This window comes from Culicoides brevitarsis, chromosome 3, assembly GCF_036172545.1.
Source record: "Culicoides brevitarsis isolate CSIRO-B50_1 chromosome 3, AGI_CSIRO_Cbre_v1, whole genome shotgun sequence".
In the NCBI taxonomy this organism is placed as follows: domain Eukaryota; kingdom Metazoa; phylum Arthropoda; class Insecta; order Diptera; family Ceratopogonidae; genus Culicoides; species Culicoides brevitarsis.
Genome location: NC_087087.1, coordinates 32,468,256 through 32,485,044, shown reverse-complemented (window position 1 = coordinate 32,485,044; position 16,789 = coordinate 32,468,256). Strand labels below are relative to the sequence as shown.

At 27.7% G+C, this 16,789-nt stretch overlaps 2 protein-coding genes across 6 annotated transcripts in view; one reads left to right on the top strand and one right to left on the bottom strand.

Moving 5' to 3' along the window:
- Positions 1-8: 8 nt before the first annotated feature.
- Positions 9-3,523, bottom strand: LOC134834158 (oxygen-dependent coproporphyrinogen-III oxidase). The gene is made up of 3 exons (XM_063848726.1): positions 3,350-3,523; positions 245-1,244; positions 9-189 (listed from the first exon to the last, which is right to left on the bottom strand). The coding sequence occupies exons 1-3, from the start codon at positions 3,421-3,423 to the stop codon at positions 73-75; spliced, it is 1,191 nt and encodes a 396-aa protein (XP_063704796.1). The 5' UTR covers positions 3,424-3,523; the 3' UTR covers positions 9-72.
- Positions 3,524-4,841: 1,318 nt separating this feature from the next.
- The window catches only part of LOC134836148 (syntaxin-binding protein 5), a 111,187-nt gene continuing 99,239 nt past the window's right edge, over positions 4,842-16,789 (top strand). For all 5 annotated transcript variants that reach the window (XM_063851387.1, XM_063851386.1, XM_063851384.1 and 2 more), the window contains exon 1: positions 4,842-6,072. In XM_063851387.1, coding sequence (XP_063707457.1) covers positions 5,944-6,072 — 129 coding nt within the window. In that variant the 5' untranslated portion in view covers positions 4,842-5,943. The remainder of the gene's footprint in view (positions 6,073-16,789) is intronic.

Sequence of the window (16,789 nt, the reverse complement as noted above, 5' to 3'; positions counted from 1 at the left end):
GAATGAAATTGAGGAGTTCATTCATTTTTTGATTTTATTTTGATTTTTTTTTGTAAAAAAAAATGTTAAAATTTAATTATTTTGTTCTTCTTCTTCAGGAAGGTTGAGCCAATTTCTCGGATTTTTCAAAACTTGCATCAAAATTCCTTCGGGGGAGTCGGATTTGGGTTCATGCATGTACTCCCATCGCTGAAAATGTCAAAAAATTAAAAAAAAAAATTGAATTTTGAAGGTAATGACTTACAGCTAACAACGGAAGTGACATTAAAATGCTCTCGTATCTTGCTCCGGGTGTGTAAAGTCCGAATTTCGTGCCTCGATCGTAGATTAAATTGAATTCTACATATCTCCCGCGACGTAATAACTGCCATTCACGTTCCCGCGTGCCATATTCGTCATTTTTGTGGCGTCTCACGAGCGGCAAATACGATGGGATAACGGATTCCGCACACGAAGTCACGAATTTAAAGGCTTCTTCTTGACTCGGCGTGTCAATGTCATCGAAAAAGATGCCTCCGATGCCCCGACTTTCGCCCCGATGCGTGATATGGAAGTATTTGTCGCACCATTTCTTGAATTTCGGATAATAAGTCGTGTCATGCTCGTCACATGCCTTCTTCAGTTCCGCATGGAAATGTTTGCTGTCGTCTTCGTTCAGGTAATACGGCGTCAAATCCGTTCCGCCGCCAAACCACCACATTTTCTCGCCATTTTTCTTCACAACTTCGAAGTAACGGTAGTTAAAATGGATTGTCGGCACCATTGGATTCCGCGGATGAATCACTGAACTCACGCCAGCAGCAAAAAACGGCATCGGATCGTTGCCTAAATCCTTTCCGCGAGCGCGCATTTGTGCTACAGCGCCGGGCGGAAGTGTTCCCGATACCACGGAAATGTTAACGCCTGCTTTTTCAAAGACTTCGCCATCTTGCAAGACACACGTGATGCCGCCGCCGCCTTCTTTGCGCAACCAACGATCAACTTTGAACTTTCCTCCGAACATTTCTTCGTTTTCCAAGGCGTGACAAAAATCCGCTTGAATTTTCATGATCATCAATTCCATGCGGGTTCGCATGTCGTCGGGAGCATTTTCCAAATCGGCAGTTGGAGTTACAGGTAAAGCCATGTATTTCGAATAGTCGACGCGTTTTTGAGGAGAAGCCATTTGTACGAGGGATGAATGGTAATAAGCTGTGAATCCGACGGCAGTTCCAACGACAATGGCTGTCGTGGCGTAATTTAATCTAAAAAGAGAAAAAAATAGAGAAATTTGAAATTTTATCAAGAAATTGTGGAATTGAGGTTTTGAGATATGAGAAAAAAATTCAAAAGATATTTTTGAAGCAAAAAATTATTTATAAATAAAATTAAAAAAAAAAAATAAATAAAATAAAAATTAAAAAAAAATTAAAAATATTTAAAATTAAAAAAAAAAATAAAAATAAAAAAAAAAAATAAAAATAAAAAAAAAATTAAAATAAAAAAAAAAAAAAAAAAAAAAAAAAAAAAAAAAAAAAAAAAAAAAAAAATAAAAAAAAAAAAAAAAAAAAAAAAAAAATAAATATTAAAAATTATAAAAAATGGAAGAAATAAAAATTCTTTAAATTAACTAAAATAAATTTTTCAAAATTTTATTTTTCAAAGTGTTAATTAGTCGTTTAGATAAATTTTTCAAAAATAATTTTCCACAAATATTTAAATATAATCAATAAAATAAAAATTTAAAAAAATAATTAAATTAATTGAAATAAATAAAATAAAAAAAATTTTATTACATTTAAAAAGACAAAAACAAATTATGAAAAAAATTGAAACAATATTTTTTTTATTTTATTAATTAAAAAAAAAAAAAAATATTTTATTTTTAAAAATTAATTAATTAAGTGAAATATTTTTTCAATTAATTTAATTATTTTTTTCCGATAATATCAAATAAAATTAAAAAAAAATTAAGAATTAAGAATTTTTTTTTTTTGAATTAAGATTTTTTTTTTTTTGAAAATAAAATTTTTAAAATTTTAAGAATTTTTTTTTGTGAAAATAAAATTTTAAAAATTACTTTTTTTTACATAATTAATCATTTTTTGTCAATTCAAGGATTTTTTTTGATTTAATTCAATTTTTTTAACATTTTAGCTCGAAACATTGACTTGATACGACGAATCCTTCTTCCGCAAAGCTTTCTCTTGGTTCACAACTGTCAACCACGTATCTCCCGGCAAACACAAGAAGCTATCCTGTGTATCTTGCAAATACCATCTCTTTCGCATCGTCATGTAAAGCGATTCACTCACATATCCATGCGACTGAAACCCATTCCGAATTTGTTGCAAGCGATCGCACGAAATTTGATTGTTGTTCAGATAAAGAGTCGACAAATTCGGCAAATATTCGCGCAATTTGACTTCATCCAAGTCCAAAAGATCATTTCTGTACAAATTCAAGACACGCAATTCGGAGTTGGTTTTGACGACTTCAGCGGGAAATTCAATCAAATAATTGTCGTAGACGTAAAGTTGCTTCAAATTGAACAAACTCGTGAAAAGCCACGGATTCAGCTCCTTCAAGTTGCATCGGTTGAGATAAAGTGTCTCGAGATTTTGGTTGAAACGAAACGTTTCTTTCGGCAAAACTCGTAAATTATTGCCACTCAAGTAAAGAACTTTCAATTTTCGACATTTTCTGAAAGCTTCCGGTAAAATCTCTTCAATGCCGCAAACTTGCAAGTAAAGTGACTCCAAATTCGGGAAGGCATTACAAATGTCGTCAGCTAACACGGGAATTCGTCCATTAACGGAGACATAGGTGATGAGAGAAGCGTTATTCGACACGGGAGTGAATCTCGAATGAGTTTGATTGCCATAAAAGTTCAAATAACAATAACCGTTGCTATATTCGTTACATTTGACTTCGATATCTGCTGGATTGTTGAGAGAAGTCGCTGAAATGCTGACATTGGCACCAAAAGCTCCCCCAAAAAAGGCGATAAGACAAAAAATTTGTATTTTTTGCATGATTTTGATTGAAATCTACGGAAAAACTGACTTCCAAGCAATTAAATTGATGCAATTTATACATTTCCGTTATCATATTTGCTTAAAAACAGTTCTTCAAAAAGTCACTAAAGTGTTATTTCCTCGAACATTTTGTATGAAAGTAGCGCGTGCCATATCTCACGTACACACAAATATTTCTGAAGACGTTTCTTGTTTTGATACTTTCAACTTTTCTCGTGAATGACCCTCAAGTGCTTCAATTTTATCAATTAATCAATAAAATAAGTATTTAGGTCACTAATTTCACAATTTTTATAACTTTAATTGATTATTTTTTGATAAAAAAAAAATACCTTTTATTCGTTGATTGATTTGCTGTCGAAACAAATCTCACGAATTTTCGACCTTGTCTTAACGATTTAAACATTTTTTTTTAGTTTTTAACTTTAATAAAATATTTTCTTATAATTAATTAACAATTTTTAAGTGGATTTCACAAAATTTAAGCAAACAACCGGAATTATATTTATTTTGTTATGTACACGTTGTATATAAAAAATCAGCTGTTTTTGACATTTGTACACGTAGAGGAACAATTTGGTAAAAAAAATATTTTTGATTTAAATTGAATATTTTTTTTAAGTTTTCAACTTTTTAATTAATTTTTAATGAAAATTAATTGTTAATTTTTTTTTTAAATTAATTTTTATTTATTTTAATAATTTTTGTAATTAAACTTCTTAATTTTTATCAAAAAATTAATAAAAAAAAATATTTTATGTTTGATAAATAATTATTTTTTTTAACTTTTTATATAAATTTTAATTAAAATTAAACCAATTATTTTAAAAATATTTTAATTATTTTAAAATATTTTATAATTCCTTTATTTAACTTTTAAATTATTTTATTTTATTTAATTTAATTTTTACTAAAAATTTCGTAAAAATTTGTTTGATTTTAATTCAATAATAATTTTATATAAAATATTTTAAATTTTTTACTTATTTATTTTTTTTTTAATTTTAAAATTTTTTAAATAGTTTTTTAATTGTTATTTAACAGTTTTACTTATAAAATTTCTTATATTAAAAAAATGGAAAAATTAATTTATTTTAATTAATTTAATAATTTTTATTTGAAATATTAAACTTTTTATTTAATTTTTATTCAAAACTAAATTAATTCTTAAAATTTTTTAAAAAATATTTTTAATTATTTTAACAGATTTAATCATTCAATTTCTTAATTTTTACAAAAAAATTGATAAAAAATTATTTTTGTATTAATTATTAATTTTTTTAAATATTTTTAACTATTTAGTTAATTTTAATTAAAATTAATTCTCAAAAAAAATTTAAAAAATTATTTATGAATAATTTTTTCAAAAAATTAAAAAAAAATTTTTGTGATATAATTTTTTTCTGCGTGTAATGTAAATAATAAACAAAATTTTCATATACATTGCGGATTCAGGTACGAGTCATTGTGCAAGGATGCTTTTATGGGAAAATTCGCATATTTCGAAGGAAAAGCTGTCATTAATGTCACAACAGCATGGCAATTGAGTGTTAATAATTATTAAAAGTAAAAAATTTTTTTTATAGAAAAAATAATTTTAATCCGATTTTTTATTAAAAAAATTAATTTTTTTAATAAAATTTTTATTTTTAGGAATTTTCAAGGAGAATTTCGTTAAAAAATAACCAGACGTTTCCATTGCGAAGGCGCAACAGCCGATTTGAAAGTATTTTCATCGACATTCGAGCACCATTCCGATCGTTTCATATACACGCGACAACCTCAGTGCAGCCCTGACCTTATTGAGTATATTTTGTGATTGTTTAAATATTGCGGTCTGCAATTTTTCGTGTATTTTCGTGTGGAAAACAGTGATTAAAAAAGCTGCAAATCGCATTCAGACCCTTCTGGAGTGCGTTTCGTGCGAAAAATCATCGAAACCATCGGTGTTGGCATCGCGTTACGGCAAAATTGTCAAAAAATCGCCCCAAAACACCAAAAGTCTCGCGAACCAGAGAAAACGACGAAGAAAGATATCCAAATCGCGTACATATGTGTCACGTTAACGCGTTGTGTGTGAGGAAAAAAAATTGATTCACAGTAGTGACACAATAATAAAAACAGGCAGCAGCAGCAAGCAAGAGAAGTCTGCAAAGCAGAGAGAGAGCTTCGAGTTTGCATCGCGCAGGCGCTTATCAATGAGCGAGAGTGAATCGGAACTGTTGTTGCCTGCAAGTTACTGCTTTTCGGCTGCACGACGCGCGGCACATTGATAAGGGACCAAAAACAGCAGATCCGAGAGAAAGAGAAAAGCGTATGCGAAATAAAGGTGTGCCACGGAGCAAATTGTGTGCTAAACGATGAAAACACAAAATTATTCGCAACGAGAGGCAGTTTTGGCATTTTCCCCACTTTTCACGTAGATTCGCGTACACGCACGGTGCTTCTTCCTTTTTCCTCGTACGCGCCAGGATATACGGCGTACACCCTCCGACAACACACGCGAAAGCTTTATTAAAGCTGACCGAGGAAAAATCTCACTCATTCGTGTTTTCGCCGTCAGTCAAGACGCACTTTGCGATTGATAGGGCATCAGGCGATACAGAAACTACCAAAAAGGACATTTTCTCAAAATAAATCTCTTAAAAGTTACAAAGCAACAGTTGACAAGTGAACTTTTCATTGTGAAAAAAAAAATTAAAAAAAAAAAATTAAAATCTGTGTCCTGTCATCTTTTTAGTCATTTTCTGTCAGTGTATTTTTAATAAGTAACCAACAAAAAAAAATTAATTATAAAAAATTAAAAAAAAAAATGTTAATAAAAATTAGTCTGTCGTAATTTCTGCAATATTAAATTATTAAAAAAAAAACTTAAAAAAAATAACTTGCTTGAAAAAAAAAGTTGAAGAAATAAAAAATCAAAACAATGAAAAAATTCACGTTCAAGGGTGTACTCGATGGCTTCCGGTCGTCGTCAGTGCAACTTCCGCAACAAATGCGACCGGAACAGGAGATCCAAGAAACACTCAGATCGAGTGATTTTTCCGTCAAAAAGGTAAGAAATTTATTTTTATTTTTAAATATTTATTTCGCACAAATCAAATTCAATCAATATAATTATGTTCAATTACGAATTATTATAAATTGAATTAATGTTTGATAGCGTTGGTTGTGTGTCTGTGTAAATATTTGTATTAATAAGTTAAAATATTATTTATGATGATAATTCAATTATTTTAAATTAAATTTATCATTTTTCTCGTTAATCGTCATCGACTGAATAAATAAAAAAAAAATATTAATTTTAATATTAAAATATTCGGAAAATTTGAGCGAGGGAGATTTTTTTTTTTGCGTAGCGCAAAGGAAATAAAATATCGAATTTTCATTTATCATTCGTGCCTTTCGCAGGAAGTTGAGTCAAAAAGTTTTGTTTATGATTAATGTTGAATTAGTTTCTGCAGAATTCATTTATTTATTAAATTAATGAGAAATTTTTTAAAAAATTGGGAAAGTTGATCTTTGTAATTTTTATTATTAATTTTTGAATGTTTTTGTATTGACCTGTTGCATTCCATTAAAATAATTGAAAAATTTTTTTTAAAAAATGAAATTGATTAAAATGGCATTTAAGTATGTTTTAAAATAAAATAAATAAAAATCAATTCATTAAAAAAATAAATTTGAAGAAACATATTTTTTTTATTAAATTAAATATTAAACAAATAAATTAAATTAAATTAAATTATTGGAAAAGTAATGAAAATAATTCGAATTTAAAATAAAAATAAATAATTTTTTTAAAATAATTAAAATAAAATTAAAATATTATTAAAAATTAAATTTTAAAAAATCTTTTATTTTAATTTTGAATTTTAAATATTTTAATTATTTTAAAATATTTATTTTATTTAATAAAAAATTTTAATTTGACGTTTAATTATTAAAATTTTTTTTGAATAATTAATTTTAATTTAAATAAAAATAAAAATAAAATAATTTTTAAGTAAAAAAAATATTTATTTTAATTAAAATTTAATTTTAAAGAAATTATGAAATAAAAATAACCTTAATTTCTTTTGTATTTTCAGTAAAAAAAATATTTAAAAATAATTTTTACTTTTTCGATAAAAGTAAAAAAAAAATAAAACTATAAAATTCAACTTTAAAAAAATAACTTTCCAAGAAATCTTAATTGTTGCAAAAAAGGAACCATTAAAAGTTATTTTTTTTCTCTCAAAGAATTTCAAAAAGTTTTCCAAACGAACCATGGAAAAACATTTCATTAAATTACATTTTATGATATTCGTTAACTTTGCTCTTCATAAACCTCATAATAATAATAACTTTTCAACTTTTAAAAACTGCAGCAAAATTTGTCATGGAAACGCCTTGTACTTTACAAAAAAATTCTTCATTCGACCTAATCAGTCGTTTTATTTATGTGCGTGCTCTAGTTTCTAACAATTATTGTCATAAACTCCGATAAAACGCATAAATTTATTCAAATTTATTGTTTTTGTTTGCTGCTAACTTCACACCTTGCCATTTACATCTTACGTCACCTTCTTGCACGACCTTGTCGAATCTTCTTCATCTGATTCACGATTCATTTGCGTTTCTGCGAGAGAAAAGAGATTTTGGATGAAATTACGCCGCGTTATAACTGTCACACACGATGGAATCGTGACAAATGTGATGCGATGACAAGTTGTAGCTGTTTTTGTTCTTAATTTAATAAAGATGAAATACGACGACGACGTCAGTAGCGCAAAAGGTGTCAGCTTCACTTTGTGTGTTACTCAACACTTTTTCTTCTGCCAAAGTAACATTATCATGTCACACGTCAGACACTTTTTGATTGTTGCAAATTTTTCTCTCCGTCTCTCTCTCTCATTAGAATTTCTTCGGAAATGGCGTTCGTGAAGTACTTATTGCCAGTATTAATTACCTAAATCGATAAATTGTTAATTAAAAGCCTCGTAGCCATCGTTTCGAACGAGAAATTAGTGTCTGTCGGAATGATTTAACTTCACACAAAACACACAAATTGATGATGATGATGATGGCAGTAATGTGATAAATCTAATCGAATGTTCGACACCGAAAAGTACTTCAGGAATAATTTTAATGAAGATTTATTTAATTAAACATCGATTTCGGGTCATCACCATTTGTGTCTCTGTGAATTCGTACAACGGAGAATTGCTAATTGAATTATTTAAAAAAAAAATCAATTTTTTTTATAATTACGTAATTTACTTCTGGGCAAATTTATACGATTTCCAAAAGTAATTAAATGCGATTTCGAATGAAATTTACTTAAATCAATTTTTTTTAATATCATTAATTCTGTGGTTTTAAATATCGGATATTTCTCAAATTACTTTGTTGCCAATGGAGCTTATGTCAATATTTGATGTGCAGTTTTTGTTGCTTTAAAATCAATTTATTGACATAAAATCATCCTTGTCAGGATTTTTAATGCACTTTTGGTAATTTTTAATGGAATACAATTTTTTTTGCAATTCTTAAAAAATGTAAAATTGGACCTTAAAAAAATTAAAAAGATCCAAAATTGCATTTTTGAAAATTAAATTTTAAAATTTCAGAATTCTTCTTAATTTTTTTTTTATTTTTTTCGGAAAAAAATGATGAAAATTTTTACATTTTTTCACCTGAAATTAATTTTTCTATGAATTTACGAGCTAAATATAAATATTTTTCGTAAATTTATAAAAAAATAATTTTATTTGAAATAATATAAAAATTTTCATAATTTTTTTTTTTTTTTGAAAAAAATTAAAAGAAGAATTCTAAAACTGAACAATTTAATTTTTAAAATTTTTTCTGGCTCAGATTTTGTATTTGTATTTTTAATTTATTTTTTCTATCGTTTTTTCGTTACATTACTCTTTGTCAGTTTGTCATCAATTATCACACCAAGGTATTTAGTCTCGTTTACTCTTTCAATATCACAGTTTTCAAAATTCAATACGTTTCCATCTAATTTTTTTTTAATTCAAACTTTTACCATAAAAGTTTTTTTTCGTCTGTATTTGCTCGTTTTTAAAAGTTTCAACCTGATTTTTTAACCCTGAAATTGCTCAAAAAAGATTATTTTAGTGAAATTTTTGATATTTGTCGAAATAATTTTACTTACCAATTTTAAAAAAATGTTTCAAATTCTCTCTAATTTTCTCTTCAAATTTCATCTCATTTGTGACAAAATTCAGAACCCAACTCGTAACCAAGATAAATTACATTTTTCCCCCGAAACTCATTTATTTAGTTTTAATTATAATCCGCAGAGTAATTTTACGACTCAATGTCACTTCAAATGTCGAGTAATATGTGTGGCAAGACACTTTAAATACACAAACAAATAAATAAATTTTCACCGAAGAGTCTTTCAAAACCCTCTTTTCGCAACTCTTCATGTTCTCGTCTTTCATCGGCGTTGTCTCCATCGAAACACTTTATTATTCATCTCATTAACATTCAATTTCTGAAAGCCACACAATGACGTGTGAATTGTAGGCATCATTAAATGTATAGAAATGATTTTGTAAAACTATAGATGTGTCGTCGTCGTCGAGGCATGAAAAAAAAGAAGGAAAAATTGACGAAACAGACAAAAATAATAATAATAATCCTCGTCGTCTTAGCGTTCATTTATCTAGAAAGTCGCTGTAAGAAGCTGAATGTGAAAAGAGAGCAATGTAAATCGACTCATCCCTCATTTTTCTGTGTTTTCTTCTGCATAATCCTCTCTCTCTTTTTTTCTCATTTATGGGGAAATTTTTCCTCTTTTCTTTTCAAATAAAGGTTCTAAAACCTTGAAAAGTCGTTTTTGCTTCTTTTTTTATGTTCGGTCATTCTCCCTTGTCGCAAAAATGAGTTTACTTTTTATTGTTTGCCCTGTGCGACACAATAAACGGCACGGAACAAAAGTCAAACAATTAAATCTTGTTACTAAATATTTTCCATAAAATTGATTTCCAGTCAAGTGCTTATGCGCCGAAGACGAGAAAAAGGGAGCTTTCCTCACTGAATAATGAATGAGGACAAAGTAAATGCATGTAGAAATCAATCAATGCTAAGCTCATTTAATCTGCTTGCTGTCTCGAGTTGGGCACGATGAAAAGTGTTGGTTCGGTCGACGACTTAGAGCATTATTATTTTGTTTGAATTTCGAAAGATTTCCTTCAGAATATTGCGTCGTAGATGGCCCAATTTTTTCATTTTTTTATCCTTCTTTTCACTAAAGTTTAATAATGAAAAGTAAAATTCAACAAAAAAAAAACAAACTTCTCATATTTCCGTTCTCCTTTCTTTCTACTGATTGTCGTCTTCATCATCGCCTTGTTCATCGCAATGATATTTCTGTTTACCACAAAACTACAAAAGTACAAACTTTGCTTTCAATGCTTTTCTTTTTGTGTAGTCGAGTGAACTTTATGTGAGGTATCTCGAACACTTTTTTAGGTCGCACAGAAAAAAAAGGCAAACAATATTTTTTCTCTCGGTCCTTCGGTGATGCTGCGAACACACACATTTATTTATTATTATCACTTTTTCTCGCATTTTATCTGGTTGTGATGATGCTACTGCTTTTTAGGTACAACTCAATAACTGCCTTGCGGGTTTCAGGAGGATGAACTTACAAAATTTGAAATTTTTTCTTGAGGTTTCAAGTTTTACTCTTGAGGTCTCAAAATTTACTTTTGAGGTCTTAAAATTTACTCTTAAGGTTTCAAGTTTTACTCTTGAAGTTTTAATTTTTACTCTTGAGGTCTTAAAATTTTCTCTTGAGGTCTCAAAATTTACTCTTGAGGTCTTTAAATTTACTCTTGAGGTTTTAATTTTTACTCTTGAGGTATCAAAATTTACTCTTGAGGTCTCAATATTTACTCTTGAGGTTTTAAGTTTTACTCTTGAGGTCTCTAAATTTTCTCTTGAGGTCTCATAATTTACTCTTGAGGTCTTTAAATTTACTCTTGAGGTTTTAAGTTTTACTCTTGAGGTCTCAAAATTTACTCTTGAGGTCCTAAAATTTACTCTTGAAGTTTTAACTTTTACTCTTGAGGTCTCAAAATTTACTCTTGAAGTTTTAACTTTTACTCTTGAGGTCTCAAAATTTACTCTTGAAGTTTTAACTTTTACTCTTGAGGTCTCAAAATTTACTTTGAAGTCTCAGAATTCACTCTTGAGGTATCAAAATTTACTCTTGAGGTCTCAATATTTACTCTTGAGGTTTTAAGCTTTACTCTTGAAGTCTCAAAATTTACTCTTGAGGTCTTTAAATTCACTCTTGAGGTTTTAATTTTTACTCTTGAGGTCTCAAAATTTACTCTTGAGGTCTCAAAATTTACTCTTGAGGTCTCAAAATTTACTCTTGAGGTCTCAAAATTTACTCTTGAGGTTTCAAAATTTACTCTTGAGGTCTCAAAATTTACTCTTGAGGTCTTAATTTTTACTCTTGAGGTATCAAAATTTACTCTTGAGGTCTCAATATTTACTCTTGAGGTTTTAAGTTTTACTCTTGAAGTCTAAAAATTTCCTCTTGGGGTCTCATACTTTTCTCTTGAAGTTCAATAAAGCTAAAATCCATCTACTTTCAAACAACAGGACACTCATAGCTAATATCAACGTATATGCAACTACAGTGGTTTACCGATCGAAACAAATTTTCTAACATATTTTCGCCTGTGCCTTGCCTTTGCATGAATAGGCATAAATATAAATTTTGCGGTTGTATTTCCTACATTTCTTTTTTTTCCGTATGGATCGATAAAAATACACAATAATTATTTGCGGTGCTTTCTTGGCCCAATTTTCCGTGTCATTCATTCAGAAAAGAAATACACCTTGCCAAACTCCCATTTATCGAACAAATTGACATTTTTTGTGTCATCATCTTTCATTATTTTAATGAGAAAGAAAGAAGAAAAAAACTTCTAATGATCATTTTTCGTGTTTACTGAGTTCATAATCCTTTCTAGTCGCACAACAACTTGCCCCATATTTTAACGTCAGTCTTGAAATGTCTCAATTAGGCACGAACCGTATTCACTTTGGTTCCGTCCTATAGGATTATAATGATTTTTTTGTGTGTGTTTCATCCGCTTGAACAAAAAAAAACGAAAAGTACGAAACATATGTTTCTACCATTTTTAAACATTTTCCTCGCCACGTAGCTTTTCATTGTCGAGTTCGTGGACGATGACGACTTTTTTTTTGTCACAGAAGTCAAGTCAACATTTTCACTGAACTACAAAAGTTTTCATATTAATTATATTGTGCCTTATTTTCTTCTGTTTTTTGCTGTTAAATGTTTTTTTTTATAAAAAAGGCAACAACAAATGTTTTTCGTCAGTTCAAGCTTTTTTTTATGCCATTTTAGAGACAATTAATAACATTTTTTTTTTTCGTCTCTTTCTCCAAATAAAATAAAATAAATACTGCGCAACAACAAAATTTTCGTAAAAACAAAAAAAAAAAAATGTCTAAAGATTTATTTATTAAAGTGACTCTCGAGTATTTATCTACCTCATTAATTGTATACTCAAACTTTTTGCTGTGCCTGTCGAAGTAATTATCTGCCAGCTAGGGCCTTATTATTTTTTTTTTTTGTGTCTATTGTTTGGTAAATTCACGCCCATGCGATTTGTCTTTTTTTTTTCCTTCACAACGAATGTGGAAATACTCACGTGCTTCCAATAAATATTAATTTTTGGCTGTTTCTACGGAAAATTTGGGAGATTTTGTGTTTCTGAGTGTAATTAATACACGGCAAAATTTATTCATTTGAGTAATTATTAAAATGCTGTCGGCTGACGAGGATTCAGTTGCTAAGATTTTCATACTTGAATGATTTTTTTTACAAAAAAATTTTTTTTTGCTGAATTTTTGTTGAAATTTCTTTAAATTTTCCTTTAAATCAAACTAAAAAATCTCTTTAACTGAAATATTTTAAAGTGATTTCGTAAAAACCTTTTAATGGTCCAAAAACAGCTTAAAATGCCTTTCAATTGAAGTACATTTGACTAAGTGCATGTTCAATAGGCTTATTTTGCCGTCAGATCTCCTCTTTTCTCGTTATTGGAAAGTTTATTTGTTGCATCATCGGCATCATCATCTCCTGCCGAAACACAATAAGAACCACAACAAACTCAAGAGATTATGAATATTTAAAATTAATTGTGACCAGCTTATAAAAGGGATTTCTCCGAGTGCATTTCATTGCATTTTACACTCAAAAAGGATAAGAGACGAAGAAGTATGGTATTGACATCCACTCCCCTCTTACAATGCAAGAGCACAAAGATTTATCCTTTTTGCTAAATAAAATATGCAAATATTTACAAGATGATAAATAAATAGTTGGACAAACTGTACAAATGTCCTTCTCTATCTCTCCTTTTTGCAATTTTACGAGTCCAGAAGCATATTGTTGAGTCAGCACTGAAAACATAGAAAATTGTGAAAAAATTATTTTGCGGCATTGAGAATTTTTGCGAGATGTTTTTCTAACGTTTTGCGTTAAAAATTTAATTTTTATTTAAAAAAAAAAAAAAAATTAAAAAAAATTTTTTTTGAAAAAAAGATTAATTTTTTTTTAATTTTAAAAAAATTTTTAATTTTTTTTAAATTTTTTTTTAAAAGGTTTAAAAAATTTTTTTAAATTTTTTAATTGACGAAAAATTGTTCAAAAATTATTTTTTTTTTAATATAATTTTTTTTTTAATTTTTTAAGAAAATTAATTTTTTAAAAATATAGTTGAAAATTTTGCAATTTTAAAAATTTTTTAAATTTTTTTTTTTTTAAATTTTCGTTAATTTTTTTTCCAGCTGTCAAATTTTTGAACTGTCAAAATCATTTTTTTTATTTTTTAAAATTTGTATTTTAAAAAAAAATTATTTTTAATTTCTTTAACAAAGAAGATCCTTATTTTCATACAAATTTAATTAAAATTTAAATATAATTTTTTTTCAAATTTTAATATAATTTATATGAAAATAAGGATCTTCTTTGTTAAATTTTCAATACCTACATGAAAAATTCATAAAAATCTTTATAAAAAAATTAAAAATTTTAAAAAATTGATTTTGACAGTTCAGAAATTTTACAGTTAAAAAAAAATGATTGAAAATTTTTATTTCAAAAAAATTAATAAAATTTAGCCTATTAAAAAATAAAAATTATTTTAAAAATTATTTAAAAAAAGAAAAATAAATGAACCTGAAAAAAATTATTTCGCAAAAATTTTCCTTCTGCGAAACACAAATTTTCCCCAAAGTGCAAAAGATGTTCTTGAGTGCTTTTTTGCTCGTCTCAGCAAACTCAGCACTTGTTTTACATTCTAAAAAGCACTGCTATGGGGCAAGAAACTTCTTGTCGATCGGTACCATAAACCACGATAAGTGTTTGTCGAATTATCCTCGTGTCGATTCCCGAAGTACAAACTTAACGATTATTGATGTCCAAGCTGTTCAAGCGTAAATTTAGAGTCATTTTGGGGGAATGGCAAAAAAGCAACAGATTAATAATCCGTGTAACGAAATAAATTGCGTGCGTGCCTGATAAAGAGCCCACATTAAAAGATAAGAAATTAACAAAGAACGTCTTGACTTTGACAAACAAATGCAAAACGGATGTTCGAAGCAAGAAAAGGAGGCGCATCTATCTTTTGGAAGAAAAAAACGAAAAAAAGTGACATTCCATTATTAATTCTTTGGCGTGACATTTTTTTTTTCGATGACAATAAGAAAATTTCCTGTTTCCTCCCTTCTTGTTTCTCATTCCCTCGTCGAATTTTATCAGATTGACGGTGAAAAAGCTTCTTCGTTTTTTCGGGGTATTAACGCAAACATATTTGGCATGACGGGAAATGACACTCTTGAGACTTTGGAAATGATTTTGTAAACAAATTAGTCATCCGTGTCCCAGAACGCAGATAAAATTAAGTAACACGTAATTAATTCTTTGTTTATCGCTCTTTTCTGACGTTTTAAGGGCGTCATATTTTAATGGAGTTTGATTAATTTTTATTGAGAAAATTATTAAACTTGAAAAAAAAAATAATTTCATTAAATTTAAAAGTTTTTCAGTGAATTTCGTTAATTTAATACAAAAATAGGGCATTAGCAATCGGATATCGTCCTGTAAGAAAATCCATTTACACCAAAAAAAAAAAAATTTTTCCTTTAATTTTAATTTTTTTTACCGCCATTAGCGCCTTTTTATTGTAAAAAATGACTTGAAACGCGATTTTTCATTGAAAACTCTTAAAACAAGGCGTTTAATTTCGCAAATATACATTTCCAGCAATTTTCATTAAAATGTTTTTCAAGAAAAAGTGCTCTTGTTTGCAGAAATAATAAAATAAAAGACTACTGAGAACATAAAATAATGAAATGAAAAGAAACGAGTGTTTAAAATGAAAGCTCAGAGTGTTGAATTACCTCCTGCAGAGTCTTCCTTCCTCTTACGTTCATGTTCTTGAGTCTTTTCGGTTAAGAAAATTTTCTTTTTAAGTAAAAAAAAAATATAAAGATGTAAAATAATGAAAATTTTTTGACCAAAAAAAATTATAAAATAAAGTTTTGACAGATTTTTGGCTCGAAGCTCTGCAAAAAACTCACAAAACCATATCGAAAGTGACATGACAGGACAGCAACAACTTGTTCTTGTCTTCGGTCTTGGCTTGCGGAATAAACAAGTTTTTGTGGTTTTAATGACTTTTCACTAAAATACACGAAGAAAATGCATTAAAATTATTTTTCTTGAAAATTTATGAAAAAAGTGAGATTTTGCTTTACACGCGCATTTAGGATTGTAGGTCAACTGAAACAAATTACCAACAAATTGTGTTTCCGGAAAAGGAAATCACTCATAATGACGATGAACGAAAAAAAAAACAAATTAATATTTATGTTATTGCATAAAAAGCAATCAATTTGCGTGTCAATCAAATTTTTTTCTGTAATTTTTTCAACTCGCAAGAACTTAATTTCCCGTAATATTGAGCAAGGAGTCACAAGTCAAGCAAAAATATAGTCAGTAATAACGCACTGAACACTGAATTAATTAATCTAATTAGCCTTCCATTTTTGTTTTGTCCTGTGTGTGTGTGTGGCATTTTGTGAATGACCTGCAGCAACAATAAAATAATGAGCTTTTGTTGAAAATCTGTCTGGTTTTTTTTTTTGTATGGAATTTATCGTGAAGCATATTATTGTATTTAATGAAAAAATTCTTTTATTTTTTTGTTTTCAAATTTTTTTGTAATATTTGAAATGATTTTTTAGCTAAGATTTAATTTTTCGATTTTTTCTGATTTTAGAAAAATTTAAAATTAATTTAAAAGCTAAAAAATTAAATTAAAAAAAAAAAATAAAAAAAAAATAAATTTAAATTTGAAAAATTAAAATTAATATTTTTTAATTAAAAAAAATTAAAAAAATAATTTTTACTTGATTAAAATATTCAAAATGTGCACTGGGTCAAAAATTTAAAATAATTATTTTTCAAATGTGCCTTAAGGCTGAAATGCTTATTTGGTTAAAAATGTAAAAATTTAATAAAAAATAAATTTAAATAAAAAAAAATTAAAATTAATTTAAAAAAATAAATAAAATGTGCATTGGGCAAAATTCTTAAAGAAATAGGATTAAAAAAATTGAAAAATAATTTAAAAAAATAAAAACAATGTGAAATGTACAGAGGGCCAAAATTTTAAAATATTTTTTTTTTAAATGTGCATTGG

Coding starts and splice junctions, on each gene's coding strand:
- LOC134834158 (XM_063848726.1), bottom strand. CDS start 3,423: ATGTTTAAATCGTTAAGACAAGGTCGAAAATTCGTGAGATTTGTTTCG. Junction 1,245..3,349: donor AATCAATCAACGAATAAAAG/GTATTTTTTTTT, acceptor TTCTCTTTTTAG/ATTAAATTACGCCACGACAG. Junction 190..244: donor TGTCACTTCCGTTGTTAGCT/GTAAGTCATTAC, acceptor TGACATTTTCAG/CGATGGGAGTACATGCATGA.